Source organism: Opisthocomus hoazin, chromosome 4 (assembly GCF_030867145.1).
Source record: "Opisthocomus hoazin isolate bOpiHoa1 chromosome 4, bOpiHoa1.hap1, whole genome shotgun sequence".
NCBI lineage: Eukaryota > Metazoa > Chordata > Aves > Opisthocomiformes > Opisthocomidae > Opisthocomus > Opisthocomus hoazin.
This window is the reverse complement of record NC_134417.1, coordinates 74309903-74325301: the sequence shown is the minus strand read 5'-3', so window position 1 is coordinate 74325301 and position 15399 is coordinate 74309903. Positions and strand designations below refer to the sequence as shown.

The following is a 15399-nucleotide window of genomic DNA, read 5'->3' as shown; positions in this document are numbered from 1 at the left end:
CACCTGGCTCTGCCCACTGCGTGTGGACCCCGTCACTGAGGGTACTGCCTGGACGGGGAGTCCACCCTCACGGAGCAGCGCCACTCCTGCTGCTGCCTCCGTATCTGGTCACCTGGCTGGATGCTCAGCCGGCGAGCAGACCCAGCTCTGCAGCAGGCGGGTCAGTGGGTACGGTTCAGAAGCTGACGGGTGACTCGCTGTAAGGCACGGAAGACGGATGCGCTGCGTTACCTGTGTGTATCGACCCTGAGCAGCGACTGGAGTTGTCACTGAGGTTCCTCATGATACAGTGGAGGAAAGCACGTGTTGCGTACGACATTTCTTCCTGAGTCGGGCAGATGTGACACTGTCTGTCACTGACCACATCCTCTGCAGCCATCGGGGCAGTCAAGAAACATTTTAAAACTTAAATTTAAAATTGAAAAAAAAATTAGATTTTTTTGCGTGGGTATGACTAGAGGCGTGTAGCTTACGGGGTGCAGGAGGCCGAGTTTCAGTGTTTGCCGTACGCCGGCTGCAGCAGACCGCCCAGCTCAGGCAGCGGGGCCAGGCGGGGGGCGGCGGGCAGAGCCCTGCCTCGGAGCGCCCTCCCAGCGCCGGGAGGGCCCTTCGCAGGGGGCGGAACTGGAAACTCGGGTAAGCATTACAACAACGGCACAAAGTAGCGATGTGCGCCGTTAGTCGAGATTAGGACGACGGCAGGTTTCGTTTTCCAGAGCGAGCGTGAGGGTGGGAAGCGGGCACCGGGCGGGGGCCGAGAACCACCCTCTTCCCCAGGCAGGCGCTGAGCTGGCGGTCGTCCCTAGCAGCCCCTCTCCCCGCGGTGAGGAGAGGGGCGGTCACCCTTCTCGCACCCGCCTCCCCCCCCGCTCCCCTCAGCCTCTCCCCTCCCCGACGGCCGCCGGGAGGGCGCTGCCTCCCCTGCGGCGCCCGCGCAGGCGCGGTCCCCGGGGGGGGCGGTGAGGGGAGGGGGGCGTGGGCATGCGCAGTGGGGCGCCAGGAACCGAAACTCCGGCGGCGTTCCCGCGCCGGCTGCGGGGGCGGGGCGCGGCGGCGCGGTGCGTGGCGGGCGGTGGCTCCCCCGCGGGGGCGGGGCCGCGGCGCGCGAGCGGGGCCATTTCAGCGCGCGGCACCGGCGGCCAGGCCGGGATGCGCTGGGCGTCCCGGGGCTGCCTGCCCGCCGCCTGCCCGCCGCGCTGGGCCGCTGACTCGCCCCTTCCGTTCTCTGCTGGCCGTCCCCCCGCCTTCTCTCCTCCCGCCGCCGCTTCGGCTCCTCCACCGGCCGCGCCATGGCGGCCCCCGGCAGCATCGCGCCCGTCGTGGCGAGTAAAACCAAGACCAAGAAAAAGCACTTCGTGGCTCAAAAAGTGAAGTTGTTCCGGGCCAGCGACCCGCTGCTCAGCGTCCTCATGTGGGGGGTCAACCACTCGGTAAGCCCCCCGCCGCGGGCTGGCCCCGCCGGGACATCGACCCCCCTCCCGCGGGGGAGGGCTGCGGGGGGGGCCGTGCCCTGCCGGCCGGCGCTGCCCGGGGCGACGGGGCGGCCGCGGCGCCGAGCCCGAGCCGCCCCTCGCTGCGGGCGTTGCGGGAGCGCGCTGCGGCGACGGAAGAGCCCCGAATGCCCGGGGACTGGCGTTTAACCGGCGAAGTTTTTGCCGTCTCCCGCGCCGTTTGCTGAAGCCAGTGTCTCTTGACGGATTTGTGCGCTCGGCCGGTGGGGGGGTGGGGGGTGTGGACGGCGGCTTTTGGCGCGGTAAAGCAGCGGAATCGCAGCCCCGGTGACCGAGTGCGGTGACGCCGGGCTCCTGCTGCCAAGCTTTGAAATCGGGAGGCTGGTGAAGATGTCACATGGCTTGGGCATTACGAGGCTCAGGTTGCAGCTTTACGCCTTTAAATATCTACTGTGGAAGGTTGGAAGAGCCCTAAGATCAGCTGAAATCGGGTGTCGGGGCAGTTAAACCAAAACCAACTTCTCCTGGCGATGCGAAGTCGGTGTGTCCTAGCGTTGGGTTTATGTGGGTTACTGCTTGCTGCTGAGCTGGTAAGGATGACTGTGAATGTGCAATTTGAGATTAGACTGCAAATTATGTGAGAGCATCAAGGCAGCCGGTAGTATTAACTCGGTATCCCTTTTGTTTCCCGCACATCCAAGTCCTGTGAGGTTTATCCTTTGTGTGCGTTCTGGTAGCTTTTGCCCAAAGCCTGGAGGCTGAGCATCGAGGGTCCGCACCGTGAGGTCCGTGTTAAACGGCACAACGCCCAAAGTGGTGATCCGGGGGAAGCACTTGAACTGTGCCTACCAATATGTCATGCGTGGTGGAGGAGAAGCTCCGGTGAGGTTAAACAGTCTGCCTAAGATAGCCGTGTGAGTCGGTAGGAAATGGTGACAAAGGATTTCAAGTTTTCTGTAGGTCAGTTGTAACCAGTGACATCCTACCTGTGTCATGAACTGTTAAGAAACTAGATATTTATATACGAAGCAGGAAGATCTCCAATTGTGGCACTGCATGATACAGTATTTGCCAGAATTGAGTTTAAGTTTCTTTTGCTCCTTTTTCACTGGCTAGCATTATTCATGGAAAACCTCCCTCTTTAATGAAAGAAAGCAAGCTGATAATTACAGGGTGAGAAACTTCTGCTGAATGGCAGTGCACTAGCTATCGGCAGTCTTCCCAGAGAGAGAGAGAAGGAGAATATCTCTGAGGAGAACAGAGATCTTCATGTTGCAACAGCTTGTTGTTACCATGTGTTCATACTGGAAATACCACTACTTTTGGAGGAAAGATGTCTCCAATACTGTGCAGATAACAACAAAACAAACAGTGACAAACACAACATTGTAGGTGACACCTATGATCGTGTGCTACCGTGGCATACATAGCTGTTCCTGTCAGAAAACATGATAAAAGCATCCTAGTTCATGCACATAAAACTAGTAAACTAAAACCTTTTCACTGAGGAGTCTTAAAGAGCAAGCTCGGCAGTACAGTAGGCTTGGAGAAATGTGGCTTCATGTTCATATAAAGACAATGGCTGTAGGCGTGAGTATCCGCTGCGTGTTCTGCATATATTCTTCCATTTCTTCACCCTGCTGCAAGGTGTAATAATAAATAATGCTTTGGGCCCTATGGAAGCAAAATCCCTCTGAATGAGAGAGCATGAAAAAAAAGTTAATTTGATGTGTCCTAATCTAAACATCTGTGTACTTGGCTAAGAAGAGCATTGAAGTGTTGCAGGCTCCCCTGTTAGATGCTTACCCTGTCAGTTTGTAATGCTTGGTGTGGCACCGTCCAGCAAATGAAAGTGAGTGTTCAGCGTGGTTGGGCTTTGTTATCACAGATGAGGATTTCTCATGGGAGAAATACAAATTACGTGTGTGGATTCATTAAAAAATGGGAATTAAGTATCCTTAGCAGAATAAACAGAAATCCATAAGAAAGTGTTAGACTAGGAGATGAGCGTAGATCATAGTTGATGATGATAGTACTGAAATAAACTTAGAATATAGTAATAACCTGAGAAATTGTATTTAGGACTGCTTCCGGTCTGATGTGTACCTATTAATGAGCAAATAAGTCTTTGTCTTACTAACTGCCTTGGGAGATAAGTAGATGTTGAAACGGTGAAGCTGAGATGCAGTTCCCACACATCTGACAGGATGTGGCATATATTGAAAGGAAGTACTTGATGAAGACAAAAAAGGAAAAGCAGATTCTTCTGCAGGCTTTTTAACTTTTTGATCTTGGTGCTAAAATACCACTGTACTTGATAGTTGAGTTTTGGAGGATTTTCAGATTTTGGATTCAGTATGTGAAAAAGTTCCATTTAAAGAAAATGTTACAAGAAATGTTCTCTTAATTCTCCTGCCCTAGGGAGGAAGCGTAACTCTAGAAAGGGAGATCTTGAGCATTGGTGTCACAAAGCACTTGGGCTTACAGCAAAGGTGTGAGTTCTTAATGAGAAAAATATCTGCAGGGAGGTGTCTGTTACCCAAGGTTCTTATAAATTACCCCCTTCCCCCCCCCCCCCAATCCAAGAAGCTGTAAGCAAATTGGTTTGGTCTCAGCTGTTGTGTAGGTAGAAGTAGAGAGATACCTCATGCAAAATCCTGCTTGGTAACGCAGTCAAATTCAGTAATAGCTTAAAGGGCATGTGAGGGGGAAGAACATGTAAACATTACCCAAATATATGAAGAGGCAAGAAAATATGTGCTCACATTGAGCTGTAATTTCATTTCTCAGTATGCTGAAATACACTGTTGAATGAAACTTTCTGCTAAGTGAAAGGGAAAGCAAGCGTGTCCCATTTTGTAGATGAGATTATAATACTGATGACTTGTAGCAGCAAAGATTAATTGTCATATGTGCACTTGGATCTTCCAGGCATCTGCATCACTAAGAGCTGATCTTAGTCTTTTACCCTATGTTAAAGATGATCTGGCTGTGCTACTGAAACAAATACTTAAACTCAGTGCTTAGTATGACTTTAAGCTATTTTTCTAGCTTGTTAACATAATTGTAATAATATTTAATTCACAACTGACTTGTTAAGTAACATCTTTGTTCTTACCTCCATATTGTCACTGCTGGTAGATTCCCGGTAACTGTGGGAAGAAGAGGAGGGAAGGAGGGTGGCATGTAACTTTTGCCTAATGCTTTTGGAAGTAATTCTTCCCTCCTTGTTTTGTGTACCAAAAATGAAAGCCAGGCATTCTGTGTTCTGCAGTCTATGATAATCATCATGGGCACAATGATGGTGAGTCTGCTCTTGCTCGTTTTGATTGTCACTTCTGTTGGAAGCTTGTTAGGAAAGCTGGGAATTTGTAGGCAACTAGGCTTAGTACATAAAAACATATCACCCCACAAAGATGGAAGAAAATTTATAGAAGTGGGGGGTTTTGTAACTGATTCTGAGGTAAAGAATGGGCTGCTGGAGATCTCACCTACTGTGGCAACCATTAAATTAAATATGTTTAGGAGAAGAGAATGAATGCCTAATGAAGTTATTGAGTATACTGTACAAGTTTTTTTTTAAAAAAAAAAGTAACCCAAACCAATCAACAGGCCCCCCCCTCCCCCAAGCCCCTGGAATCTGTAATCGCCATCTGTTTCATGGATGATTACAAGCTGATCTAAAAATTTAGCAGCGCCTGACTTCTCAATGGCACTTGCTGCCTAATAAGCAAGTGGAACAATAAGAATACATAGATCAAATGACTACCTCTCCCCAGCATATTGCAGAGTACATGAGAAAGATGGTACTTTCTGTGGGTTAAGAATTCAACAGATAAACTCCACCTCCTTCAGCTGCTCACATGAGGCACTGCGAGGCTGATGCTACTGTTGCACTCTCAGCTGTAATCTGTCTTGATCTTTTTAACGAAAGTGGAACAACACAAGGACAGAATAATAAAAGGAGTGAGAGCCGTGGGACTACTCTATCCACCAGTGTAACTCCTGGATTCATTCACAGTTAGAAGTGGTGAGGGGAAAAAAAGCATGGCAACTAAATGCATCTTTCCCCTTTATACATACTAGTATGCATTTTATCGTGTTAGGAAAGCTTCTGTATCTCTACAGAAACCTACGAAATCTGTTTTCTTGTCGGTTTCCAGTTTAGGGTTTTTTCTTAGCTAGCTTACTTGTCTTGCCTGTTACAAACTTTGATCCAGACAAATACACAAATGGCTCGCTCACTCATGCCAATCCTGATGTTTTAACATGGCACTGGAGAGCTTGTTAATAAATGTGTACCCTCTTGGTTGTGGCGTAAATGAAGTTCCTTGGTACTGACCTGCCTTGCCTCTCCTAAGAACTTCTGATCCTGAAACATTTTACGTTTAGAAAAATGGTACTGGAAGGAGCTTACTGAGTAGGCCACTAGAAGGGTGAAGCCTAAAACAATTGAAAGCTAGGTTATGCCCCCTAGAATAAAAACTATTGACTTACGTTTATGGTTAGTCTCTTTTAAAGAGGGGAGAAAATGCACAAAACCACACCCACAGCACTCCCTACTAGCAATATCTCTTCATCAGGTACAGGAGTTTAACTTCTGGGTCCATATTTTTAATATAGTCTTAAATGACAATGAGACTAGTGACACCCTGAGGATATGGAACTATAATGTTGACTCATGTCATCAGCTGTCAGTACAACAAGTTGGTGGGAAATTGGCTGAGAAGGGGAGGGCTACTCATCAGTTGTGTTGTCAACTGTGCTGCTAGTGTTTGTGTTTAATGCAGAACATCACTACAGCACTGGTGCTCTAAGTGGCTTTTCAAAATGACTGAGCCAAAGTAAAAATAAAGTTACTGATCTTGGAGTTAACTCGACATTTGTAACGGTGAGCTTGGGGAAGAAACCAATGAACCTTAATTGTTTAATGGAGGTGGTGGTAGGCTACATGGGAGAAGGCTCTTTCTAAGAAGCAGGAAGAAATAACGTATTAAAAAGCATTGATTACAGAAGAACAGATAATAAAACAATTAGAACTATTTTCAAATAAAGTCAGCTGGGCACTCAGCCCAGATCTTTTTATATAGAAGGAAGTAGAACGGGAAGAGCTATTTATTGAAAACCTGGTTCTTTTTTGGGTGTCAAGCTCTGTGAACTGCAGAAATTAATTTGATGCTGCTTTTGCAGCTGAGTGGCTAGACTAGTAAAAGTACAAATTGTAATTATTTATTATGGTTAGGTTAAAGGTAGTAAACATTCCTACATGAAATACAGATAGGAGTGATATTTCGTGTCCTTCTCTGAACCATTGAAAGGGATGCACGCAATTGCTTCTGTTAGGGAGGAGATGGGAAGAGCTATGAGAAGAGTTCAGACAGCAATTTCGACACTGCTTTCTGTAGTTTATACCGCTCTACAAAAGAAGGTGCTGCCAAGGCTGGGAGGCTTTCCTATAGGTTTTTGAAACTGAATTTCGTTAACCACAGTGTGGAGAGCTGGACAACATTCAGCAAGCAAACAGTTTGCACAAATTTGTTTTGCTGACTCAACTTAGTCATCTTATTTGAGTATCCTGCACCAGATGCCTTAAGAAAGAGTCTCTAGGGGAGTATTTTTTAATTCCTTGCTCATTAAAGCAGACACTTGCATTATGCCCATTGGTCAGAGCCTGGTGGATGCTTGTTTTCCTCCTGTAGTTTCAGGGTGGCAAACTTTGTTTGATATAACTGACTCACCCATTATGCAGTTCCTGCTGTACAGTTCTGTTTTCTGCTCTTCCTTGAAAACATCTTGTGCCGTAGGGTTCCATAGGCTAGCTGTACATTATGTAACTTCATGACAACTTTAGAGCGAGGTGAAACTGCCTGTTACTTACAGATCTTCCGTGTAAACTTGCCAGAGCTAAGTGATCAGTGTGGTAATCATGTTGTCTTACAGCTGTCTTGACTTTTTGAAAGGTTGATCATCTTTGTTGAACTATGATGTTTTAAAGGCTTGAAAGAAATACAGGTTCATTATCACTTTTTCCTGACTTAAGTGATTGACTGCTGTCGTGGTTAATGGACTCCAGCATGAATTCATTATTTTGTGTACTCCCAAGGCCTATTTCCATGTTTTTCCACTTTTTATACTTGATGCTTACTATTTAGATGTCTAACAAAAGTCTGGATTTCTCTTCCTCATTTTCACTGTTGGTAAAGCACGTGCTTGCACTTAGCAAAATAGCTGAACCAGTCAAAGAAATTGCTGCCTTGGCTGTGGGATGGTAATGACAAACCTTGTTAGTTTTCATGGTCTGCATCCCAGTATGTGGTGAAATGGGTTAGCTTTACATTGTTGAGGTGGTAACTTCTTGCATGTGGCTTTCTATGTGAACATCTGTCTTACGATCTTCCTGTAGAGCCTGGGCTGTTCTGTAATAATTAGTTTTGTGTTGAGAGATTGCTTAATAAGGGTGTTGTGAAAATTGTTTGAAGTAGCTGAATGCTATAGTGATGGATGTCACAAATGAGAAAGAAAACACTAGCTTTATCTTCAAAGAGTGGGGCTGAATAGTTTGCAGTAGAAATACTTATGGCCATACACCTTTTAGAGTACTTATTTTTCATCAGGCTTGGTGAACAACTACCTTGTGTACCGAAGCAAGGTAATTAGTCTAATCCAGCTCTTTTGTGTGTATTGTAAGTTCCCAAGGCAACCTTAATATTCTTAACACAGCTGTGAGTTTATGCGTGATCCTTTTAGATTGTAAGACAAAACAGAAAAAAAATCACATTCCCTTGTGTGGCATTATTAGAAAGCCTGCAGAGCTCCTTGGTGGGGCTGAAACACAGAACCACCTTGCAGCTGCTTGAGCTATCTGGTTTAATCTTTCACTTTTCTCAGTCTCCCTCTTCATGTCTCAGTCACATGCTGTCTCATCTCTTGCAACTCTGCTGTTCTTGCATTTGTATTTTATCAATTGAGTCTCTGCCATTTTAGTCTTCCTGGTTAACTAGTCATATCTGTTTTCCTTATCAGTAATTACCCAGTAATCCAAAGTAATAATTCAGCAAAAATAATACATTTCAAGGAGTTTTTAGATGGGCCATAATTCACTTAAGTTTGTCCAGCCATGCAAACAGCTGTGCCAGCACAAAGAACATGGAGTTGATGCAAAAGCAGAAAAGGTGGGGCAAAATAACTTCTTTGTAAGGCAGCGCTGGTTTAAGCTAGCCTAAGGTTAGTCAAACCACAGCCCTCATAATACTGAAGCCAGCTAGAGCTGGGGCTGCTGGACTTGTTTCCACTCTCTCTGGCACTGAGCTGATCCTGTGGTAAGTTAGGGGGGAGAAACTAATGCAGAGAGTCAATAGGGTTAGGGTTGTTACACCACAACAGGCCACATCCACAAGTGTCAGTCCCAGTTTGAAAGAGGAGCTGCAAAAACACTACAGGAAGAGTGGGAGGGAAGAGGCTGATATAGGTGTACTTTAAGTTTTTATAGTTGCTTAGGACTGTTGGAGGGACTGGGATAGCTCTGGTGTGTACTCTTTGACTGACCAGTGGTCTCCTCTCTACACGCTCAGTTTTGTATTTGGTAGTGTGGGGTTACTCTGCCCATAGTAAAAAACACTTGAGTAGAGAACTCTCACCATGGGTTCTGCACTTTCAGCATGGAGACCTTTCTCACCCGTTTTAACCTTTTGAAATAGTCATGTATTTTATAAGAGATAGAAGCGTCCATATTCTACCTGCTGGTTTCTGGTCATCTCTTCAGTCTTGGTCTTTGGAATGTGCTAAACCATCTAACCTCATAATTCGCCTGTCCAGGTAGAGAGTAAATGTCTTCAGAAAAGTGATAATAGCTTCCTAGGGGCTGAAATTTTTGAAGTTACTTTTGAGGCAAATGCCAACATTTGGAAGACCTTCTATACAATAGTAATTCTTGAGAATTGTACTTTAAATGTTCTTTTGTAGGATATCAAGCATGTGGCTATAGCAGTCACTGACTTCTCTGGGATTTTTGGAGGAGGGAGAGAGGAAAATACCCAACTTGGTTAGCCTAAGACCAGTCAAAGGAAAGCAGCTTAGTAACAGTTTTATTATACTGAACTGAAGCTGAGTAATATCTGATTAGATTGTGGTGCCAAGCCTCAATAATTCAGTTATTAAACTAATAGTTGTGATATAATGCCCTTCATCTGTGGCATGTCCAGTTGCAAACTTTAGACTTAAAGCTGTTTTGCAGAGCTTACTTCCGCTTTGTGTTGCGCAGTGTTTTGTAGACCCTTGCTAGATCATTTAGATACCAAAACCATTTATGGTACAGCAGGTTCTGATGTCATGGTGTTGCTGGTTGTGCCTCCGTTTGTTCAGTGTGCTTGTTTTCTCTCTCAGCTGTGTAGATTGTCTGTAGTTGGAGAGTATATACTGGTGTTATGGTGTGGTGTGGCTCTCATTGTGGCTTGGGATCTGTATGATTATAACAGAAAACTTTCTAGAGGAGCTTGGAGGGAAATACTCCTTAGGTCTGTAATTGTCAGGGCCTTTGCAGTGTGCAAGTCAGATGCATTATGGTTGCCTGAAGCTGAGCAACAATTGGAAGACTGACATAACAAAAGCAAGGTTGCTAATCCCTGAGCTTCCTGCTTCTGTCTTTCTGACTTTTTGTGTATTAATCTGAATCTAGAGCTAGTTTTAGAAGACCAAATTTCAAAATGCCAAAAATCTAGAAATTGGTTGCGTGAGGAATGGGATATCTGCTTTCATTTTAGATTTTGAAGTTATGATCCTGATACTGTTTTCTACTTTGTTCTTTTTAAGAAAGGCGTAATGGTAAAGATTACTGTTGGCTTCTATGCAAGTTTGAGAACACTTGCATTCAGGGTTGTGGTTCTCAGATTTGTGCCTCTGAGTATCACTTTTTCATGAAGTATTGCATGATTTGCAAATAATGAAAACAATCAGTGAGATGCTGTTTGAGTAGATTTCTCTGGGGTTTGTACTTGCATACTATTCTGTTTCTAGGGATTTTCTGTACCTTTTCCAATCCTGGAAGAAAAATAATGTAATCTCTTCCAGACTTACTCAAACCGCCTGTATAAAGATATACAGCTCCAGTTTTAAAGATAGCATGCAAATTGGTCTGAGACTGCTTGGTCCAAGTAGTGATAATATTTAAAGGCTTATACTTGAAATCATTTTATTTTTACAGTAAGTCCTTGAAGAGGAAGTACTTATCAACATGTGCTGTCTCAGCTAGCTAGTCAAAAGAGCTGGTTGTCTTTCTGGGAAAGATAGCAGTCTAAAACAAGCTGACCTCACTGGAAAGCCCATACCCAGCCTCCTCTTCTGTCACCGCAGACTTACAGTTGGAGGGCTCAGAAATGACTCACTCGAACTGAAAGGCAGTGTCCCATGCTCAGCACCACGCTCTTGTGCAGCAGCTTGGGCCTGATGCAGACTGGGCTTTCCCTGCTGCTCACCGCGTTTTCCCCCCCTGGTGATAATGAGATTAGCAGAGGAGGATTGAAGAGAAATTTGCTGGTCTAGTTATTCTTTTTGGTCTTAAGCAGCATTGTCAGATTAGTGAGTTTTCAGTCTGACTGGTGATTCACTTGTGATCTGTGATGTGTAAACCAGCCTTCTCCTGTGCTTGCACAGCGGACAGGACCAAACAAACAAGAAAACCTTTCTGGATATTCCCCAGGCCCACAGAAGACAAGTGATACAACTAATTTACAGAAACAAAATCTTAGTGCACGTTAACAAACGCATGTACCTGCTTGCAGGCGAAAAGCACTGCAGTCACTGTTTTCAGAACCTCTTGTCTGTTTCTGTGGGTGCAGGGAGTTCCTGATATAGCAGTTTCTCCAGCGGTTATTCTGGGCTTCAGCTGATTCAACAATGCTGCTCTTTCCTACCTACAGCTGCAGGCGGTTGTAGCTGGTTATTTCATTTGAGTGAGCAATGTCCTTCAGGCTATGTTGCCTTGGGGATGTTAATAGGGTTCAGATGTCTCTGGGCTCACAGAATCCTGCACTCCTGTCCCTCCTCAGCTCATTCTGTTGCAGCACATTAAAACAGTATTGAAATCTTGAGCATCTTGCTGGTGCTCTATGCCTGTTTCTTGGTAGGAGTGGGGTGGATTTTTTTCCTTTTCCACCACATCTCTCAATACCACTTATCAGGGCTTTCCTCCCCCATACAGCATTTATCTGTGGTTGGTAGTGGTGTTTTTAATTCACTTTTCAAGTTAATTACTCTTCAGACATTATTTTTGTACTTTCAGAGAAGCTATATTGCAAGCTTCTCCTTGGAAGGTGTCACTCAGTAGGTTATTTTTAATATTCCTATCTTGTTGAGGAAATCTCCCAGGCTTTCGTATTTAAGCCATCAACTTTTTCATTTTCCTCTGAATGACTTCCAAAAGTTTTCTGCTGAACATGACTTGCTTCACAATTAAAGGCTGAGCACCTAAAAATTTACTGGAAGAGCATGAAAGCAGTGGTTCCCCTCTACATGATGTGTTGGTCACCTGAAAGATGAAGGTCCATTGGGATGCGAATGGTGGTGACTCTTTTTACAATGGGCTTGTTCTTGCTAACTAATCTGGAGTGATGTGCCCAAGGTCTTGTTCACACCATTATAAATGCCTTTCAAAATGCAGAGACTCTTCTTTCCTAAAAAGCCATGTTTCTAACCATTTTACAGTAAAATGTATGTAATGTTGGGTAATTTGGAGAGTGTCTTTGTGTTGCTGAGGTGGTGAAGCCATCCTTATGTTACTTGGTATGTAAAAATGCTGGTTTATCTACATGTCTTAAGAGTTATTAGGAGCAGGAAAATATTCCTCTTGTTTGGCTTTGTCACAGGATACCATGCTATTCTTGTGGCAGCCCAATGCTGAACAAAAGTTCCTAAATGAAGTTTAAGAACAGAGGGAGTTGAGGAGTATAGAAATATGGCTAGCTGGCAGACAGTAATTCAGTCACATAAGTAGCTGTTGCTACATGTGTATGTTTACCTCAGTAGTAAGGCTAAAAGTAATTTTAAAACTGCATTCATGGTTTAATATAGCCTGTGTAACTTTGTTTACGAAGTAGAATTAAAAATCTGGTCATTTAAATCAATGTATGTTACCTTCTGTAGCTGAGTTGGCCAAGGGCACCAGACACTTGGCTGGTGGGAGGTAATGCCTGAAGCTGAAGCAACCTGCTTGCTTTTATTTGTGGTGCAGTGGGACCCCTTTCTGAACTGAAGATCTCGTCCAGGAGATTTGTCACATGAACACACTACTAGTATTTCAGGATTGGTTGTTCTCCAGTCAAACTTGTATTCTGACTAATATTAGCCTCTTAATAAGCAAAACCAAAAAGAACCTGGATCATCTGCCTGGCTGATAGACTCTTGACGTGTATATACCCTGTTCTTCAAAAAAAAAAAAAACGGGGGGGAGGGATGTTTGAAATGTTCTGTGAACATTGGACTTACTGGTCAAAGGCTTTGAAAAGTGTTAACTTGGGAGACTAACTCATTTCTGACATGGCAAGCACGGTTTATATTTAAAAAACAAAAACCCTAGGCCCTTTGTTGAAGGAAAAACATAGATTTGGTTGTGTAGAGTTCTCAAGATGGGAGTTGTGTAGCCACTCATCAAGACAAGTACTTTTACTGCAAGGGCTTCCCTGCTTTCTTTCACCTGCTGCTGAAAACTGACTCAGTGGTGCAATCTGGCATGGATCACTTGCATGATGAAATTTAATACTATGTCTTCAAGTAGGTGGAAGAAGCAACAGAGGGCTGAGATAGTATGGCATGATCCCTGAGCCTCATTGCTTTCCTAGCTGACAAGTTTGAGCTCAGAACTCGTTTGTCAAATTCATGCTAGCTATGTTTTGTGCCATTTTCCCCTTATTTGATAGTCTAAGGAATTGAACCCTAAAATAAGCTTTTCACAGAAGCTATCACTGTGTCACCTCCCCTGACATGTAGCTCTGCTGAGGAATGCAAATACTCAACTTTCCAGATACTACGGAGTGTATCTGAAGCTTTGCTCCGCGATTCTGATGCACTGCATTTTTTCCCTATTAGATTGCATTATGGGCTAATAGTAGTTGTCTGGGTAGTCATGTCTTTCCCTCTCCATGTGCTTGATCTGCCAGATATTTTAAATATCATTCTGTGGGTTGTAACCATTTAGGGTACTTAGTTCATAAGAATGATGTCTTAGTTGTTGAAATGTATTTATCCAGGAATGCTAAACCTTGTTATAGTATTGTTGCTGATGCAGCTGTGTGGTACAGTAATCTCTACAGTTGGTGCCAGACTTCTTCATCGCTCTTTGAAAAACATGTATGTCTGACAAAACTAGCTTCCAGTATTCACCAAGTCTTCAAATGTATCTAATGGCTTAGAGCTTCAGGTGGGGTGGACAAAAGTGTCCAGTCCCGCCTTCTGCATTTGGTGATGCTTGGGATGGTTTGGCTGTAACAGCTTTTCCAAGCTGAGGCTTCAGAGACCAGTTTAACAGGCCTGACAAACCAGGAATGAAAATGCTCAGCTTTTAGGCTCCTTGAACATAAAATAAACAGTATGCAGTGATAGGGCTGTGACTCACTGCACAACTGAGGGGAGCTTGCATTTTTTAAATGTTTTAATTTTTTTTTTAGAAATAGACTAGTCAAAAGATTGGTATTGTTGAATTTTACAGTATCTTTCAGGACAGAACAGCTGATTTCCTGCCTAATTAACCTACTGCTTTGCAAAGTGTTTTCTACAGCCTTGAGAGCCTGTGTATTTACATATATTTGCATAAGTAATACAAGGAGGAAAGTGCTCTGGAGAACCTGGCTGGGGCTTCTGGTGGAGTTTGCAGGATTCACTGTTGCAGTCACTAGCTACCTGTTTCACAGCTCCCTCTGAGCACACAGCTCTGCAGCTACCTTAGAAAGGCATATTCAATGAAAGAGTGACAGAAATAGTCAAACAAATCCGGCCTAGAGCTCTGCTCCTAGGCTAGTCACGCTGGCCTGGGTTGTGGGCAGTGAAAAGCACTCTTAAAAATGTGCAAGGTGACTGATCAGATAGAGGTGGGCGTCTAAAGTTTTGGAAAGGCAATTGCCACCAAAAACTTGAATGAAACAAAAAAATAGTGGAAGGTTGCTTCTTAGGCTAACAACCAGTGGAAACTCTCCACAACATTATTAATCATCTGTAACTATCCAGGCTACAACTGCAGAATAATTGAGTTGCTTTATTGGAAATATAAAGTCTTTGCTGTATGAATATAAACATCTTTTACACAAGTGACATTTTCCTTGTCACTTAGCTCCAATGCTGTGAAACTGAAGGCATTTAATTAATCTTGTTAGCTTTCCATGGTGATTTACTAATGAACTACTTCAATTATTTATCAGCTTTTTTCCCTTCCAAGGGTTACTGAAGATCAGAAAGGATGAAATAACCAGCCTGAAGCCAGTGATGCTGCAGTGCAGTGGCTTCGCTCCTACGGATTTCCAGAGATCTAAAGCTGTCGTTGCACCTTCCCTCTCTGTCTGGAATGGGATGAGTGTTTGCTAGGACAGAGGGGAGTTTTGTTTGGGGGTCTGCATGTTTTTTGGATGAGTTATGTTTCTCTGATTTCTGGCCAAGTTGTTAAATAAAGGCACGGCTTTGTCATAGTGGGCAGATGTGCTGGAACGGTGGCGGAAGGGGGTGGTCTTGCCTGAAACCTAGCCTTGGTGTGGGCAGGGGGGAGCCCCTGCTGTCAGCTAGGCCAGCTGCTCTCCTGCCCAAAGCCACTCCCCGAGGCAGGGATGGAGGAGCAGGAAGGACAGGGATGCAGTGGGAGTTGCTGTTGTTCAAGATAACAAGCAGAATGGCTTCTCATCAGGGCCTTATCAAGCACAGGTAGGAGCAGTTAGTGGGTGAGAGAGCACATTGCAAGTTGGGCTACGATTGC

General features: G+C 44.6%; 1 protein-coding gene across 5 annotated transcripts in view; it reads left to right on the top strand.

Annotated features, from left to right (window-relative positions):
- Positions 1-575: 575 nt before the first annotated feature.
- The window catches only part of PIP4K2A (phosphatidylinositol-5-phosphate 4-kinase type 2 alpha), a 117773-nt gene continuing 102949 nt past the window's right edge, over positions 576-15399 (top strand). For 4 of the 5 annotated variants that reach the window (XM_075419517.1, XM_075419516.1, XM_075419514.1 and 1 more), the window contains exon 1: positions 1120-1430. In XM_075419517.1, coding sequence (XP_075275632.1) covers positions 1290-1430 — 141 coding nt within the window. In that variant the 5' untranslated portion in view covers positions 1120-1289. Of the gene's footprint in view, positions 637-1119; positions 1431-15399 lie in introns of those variants that run through there. The other variant, XM_075419515.1, reaches the window with a different exon arrangement.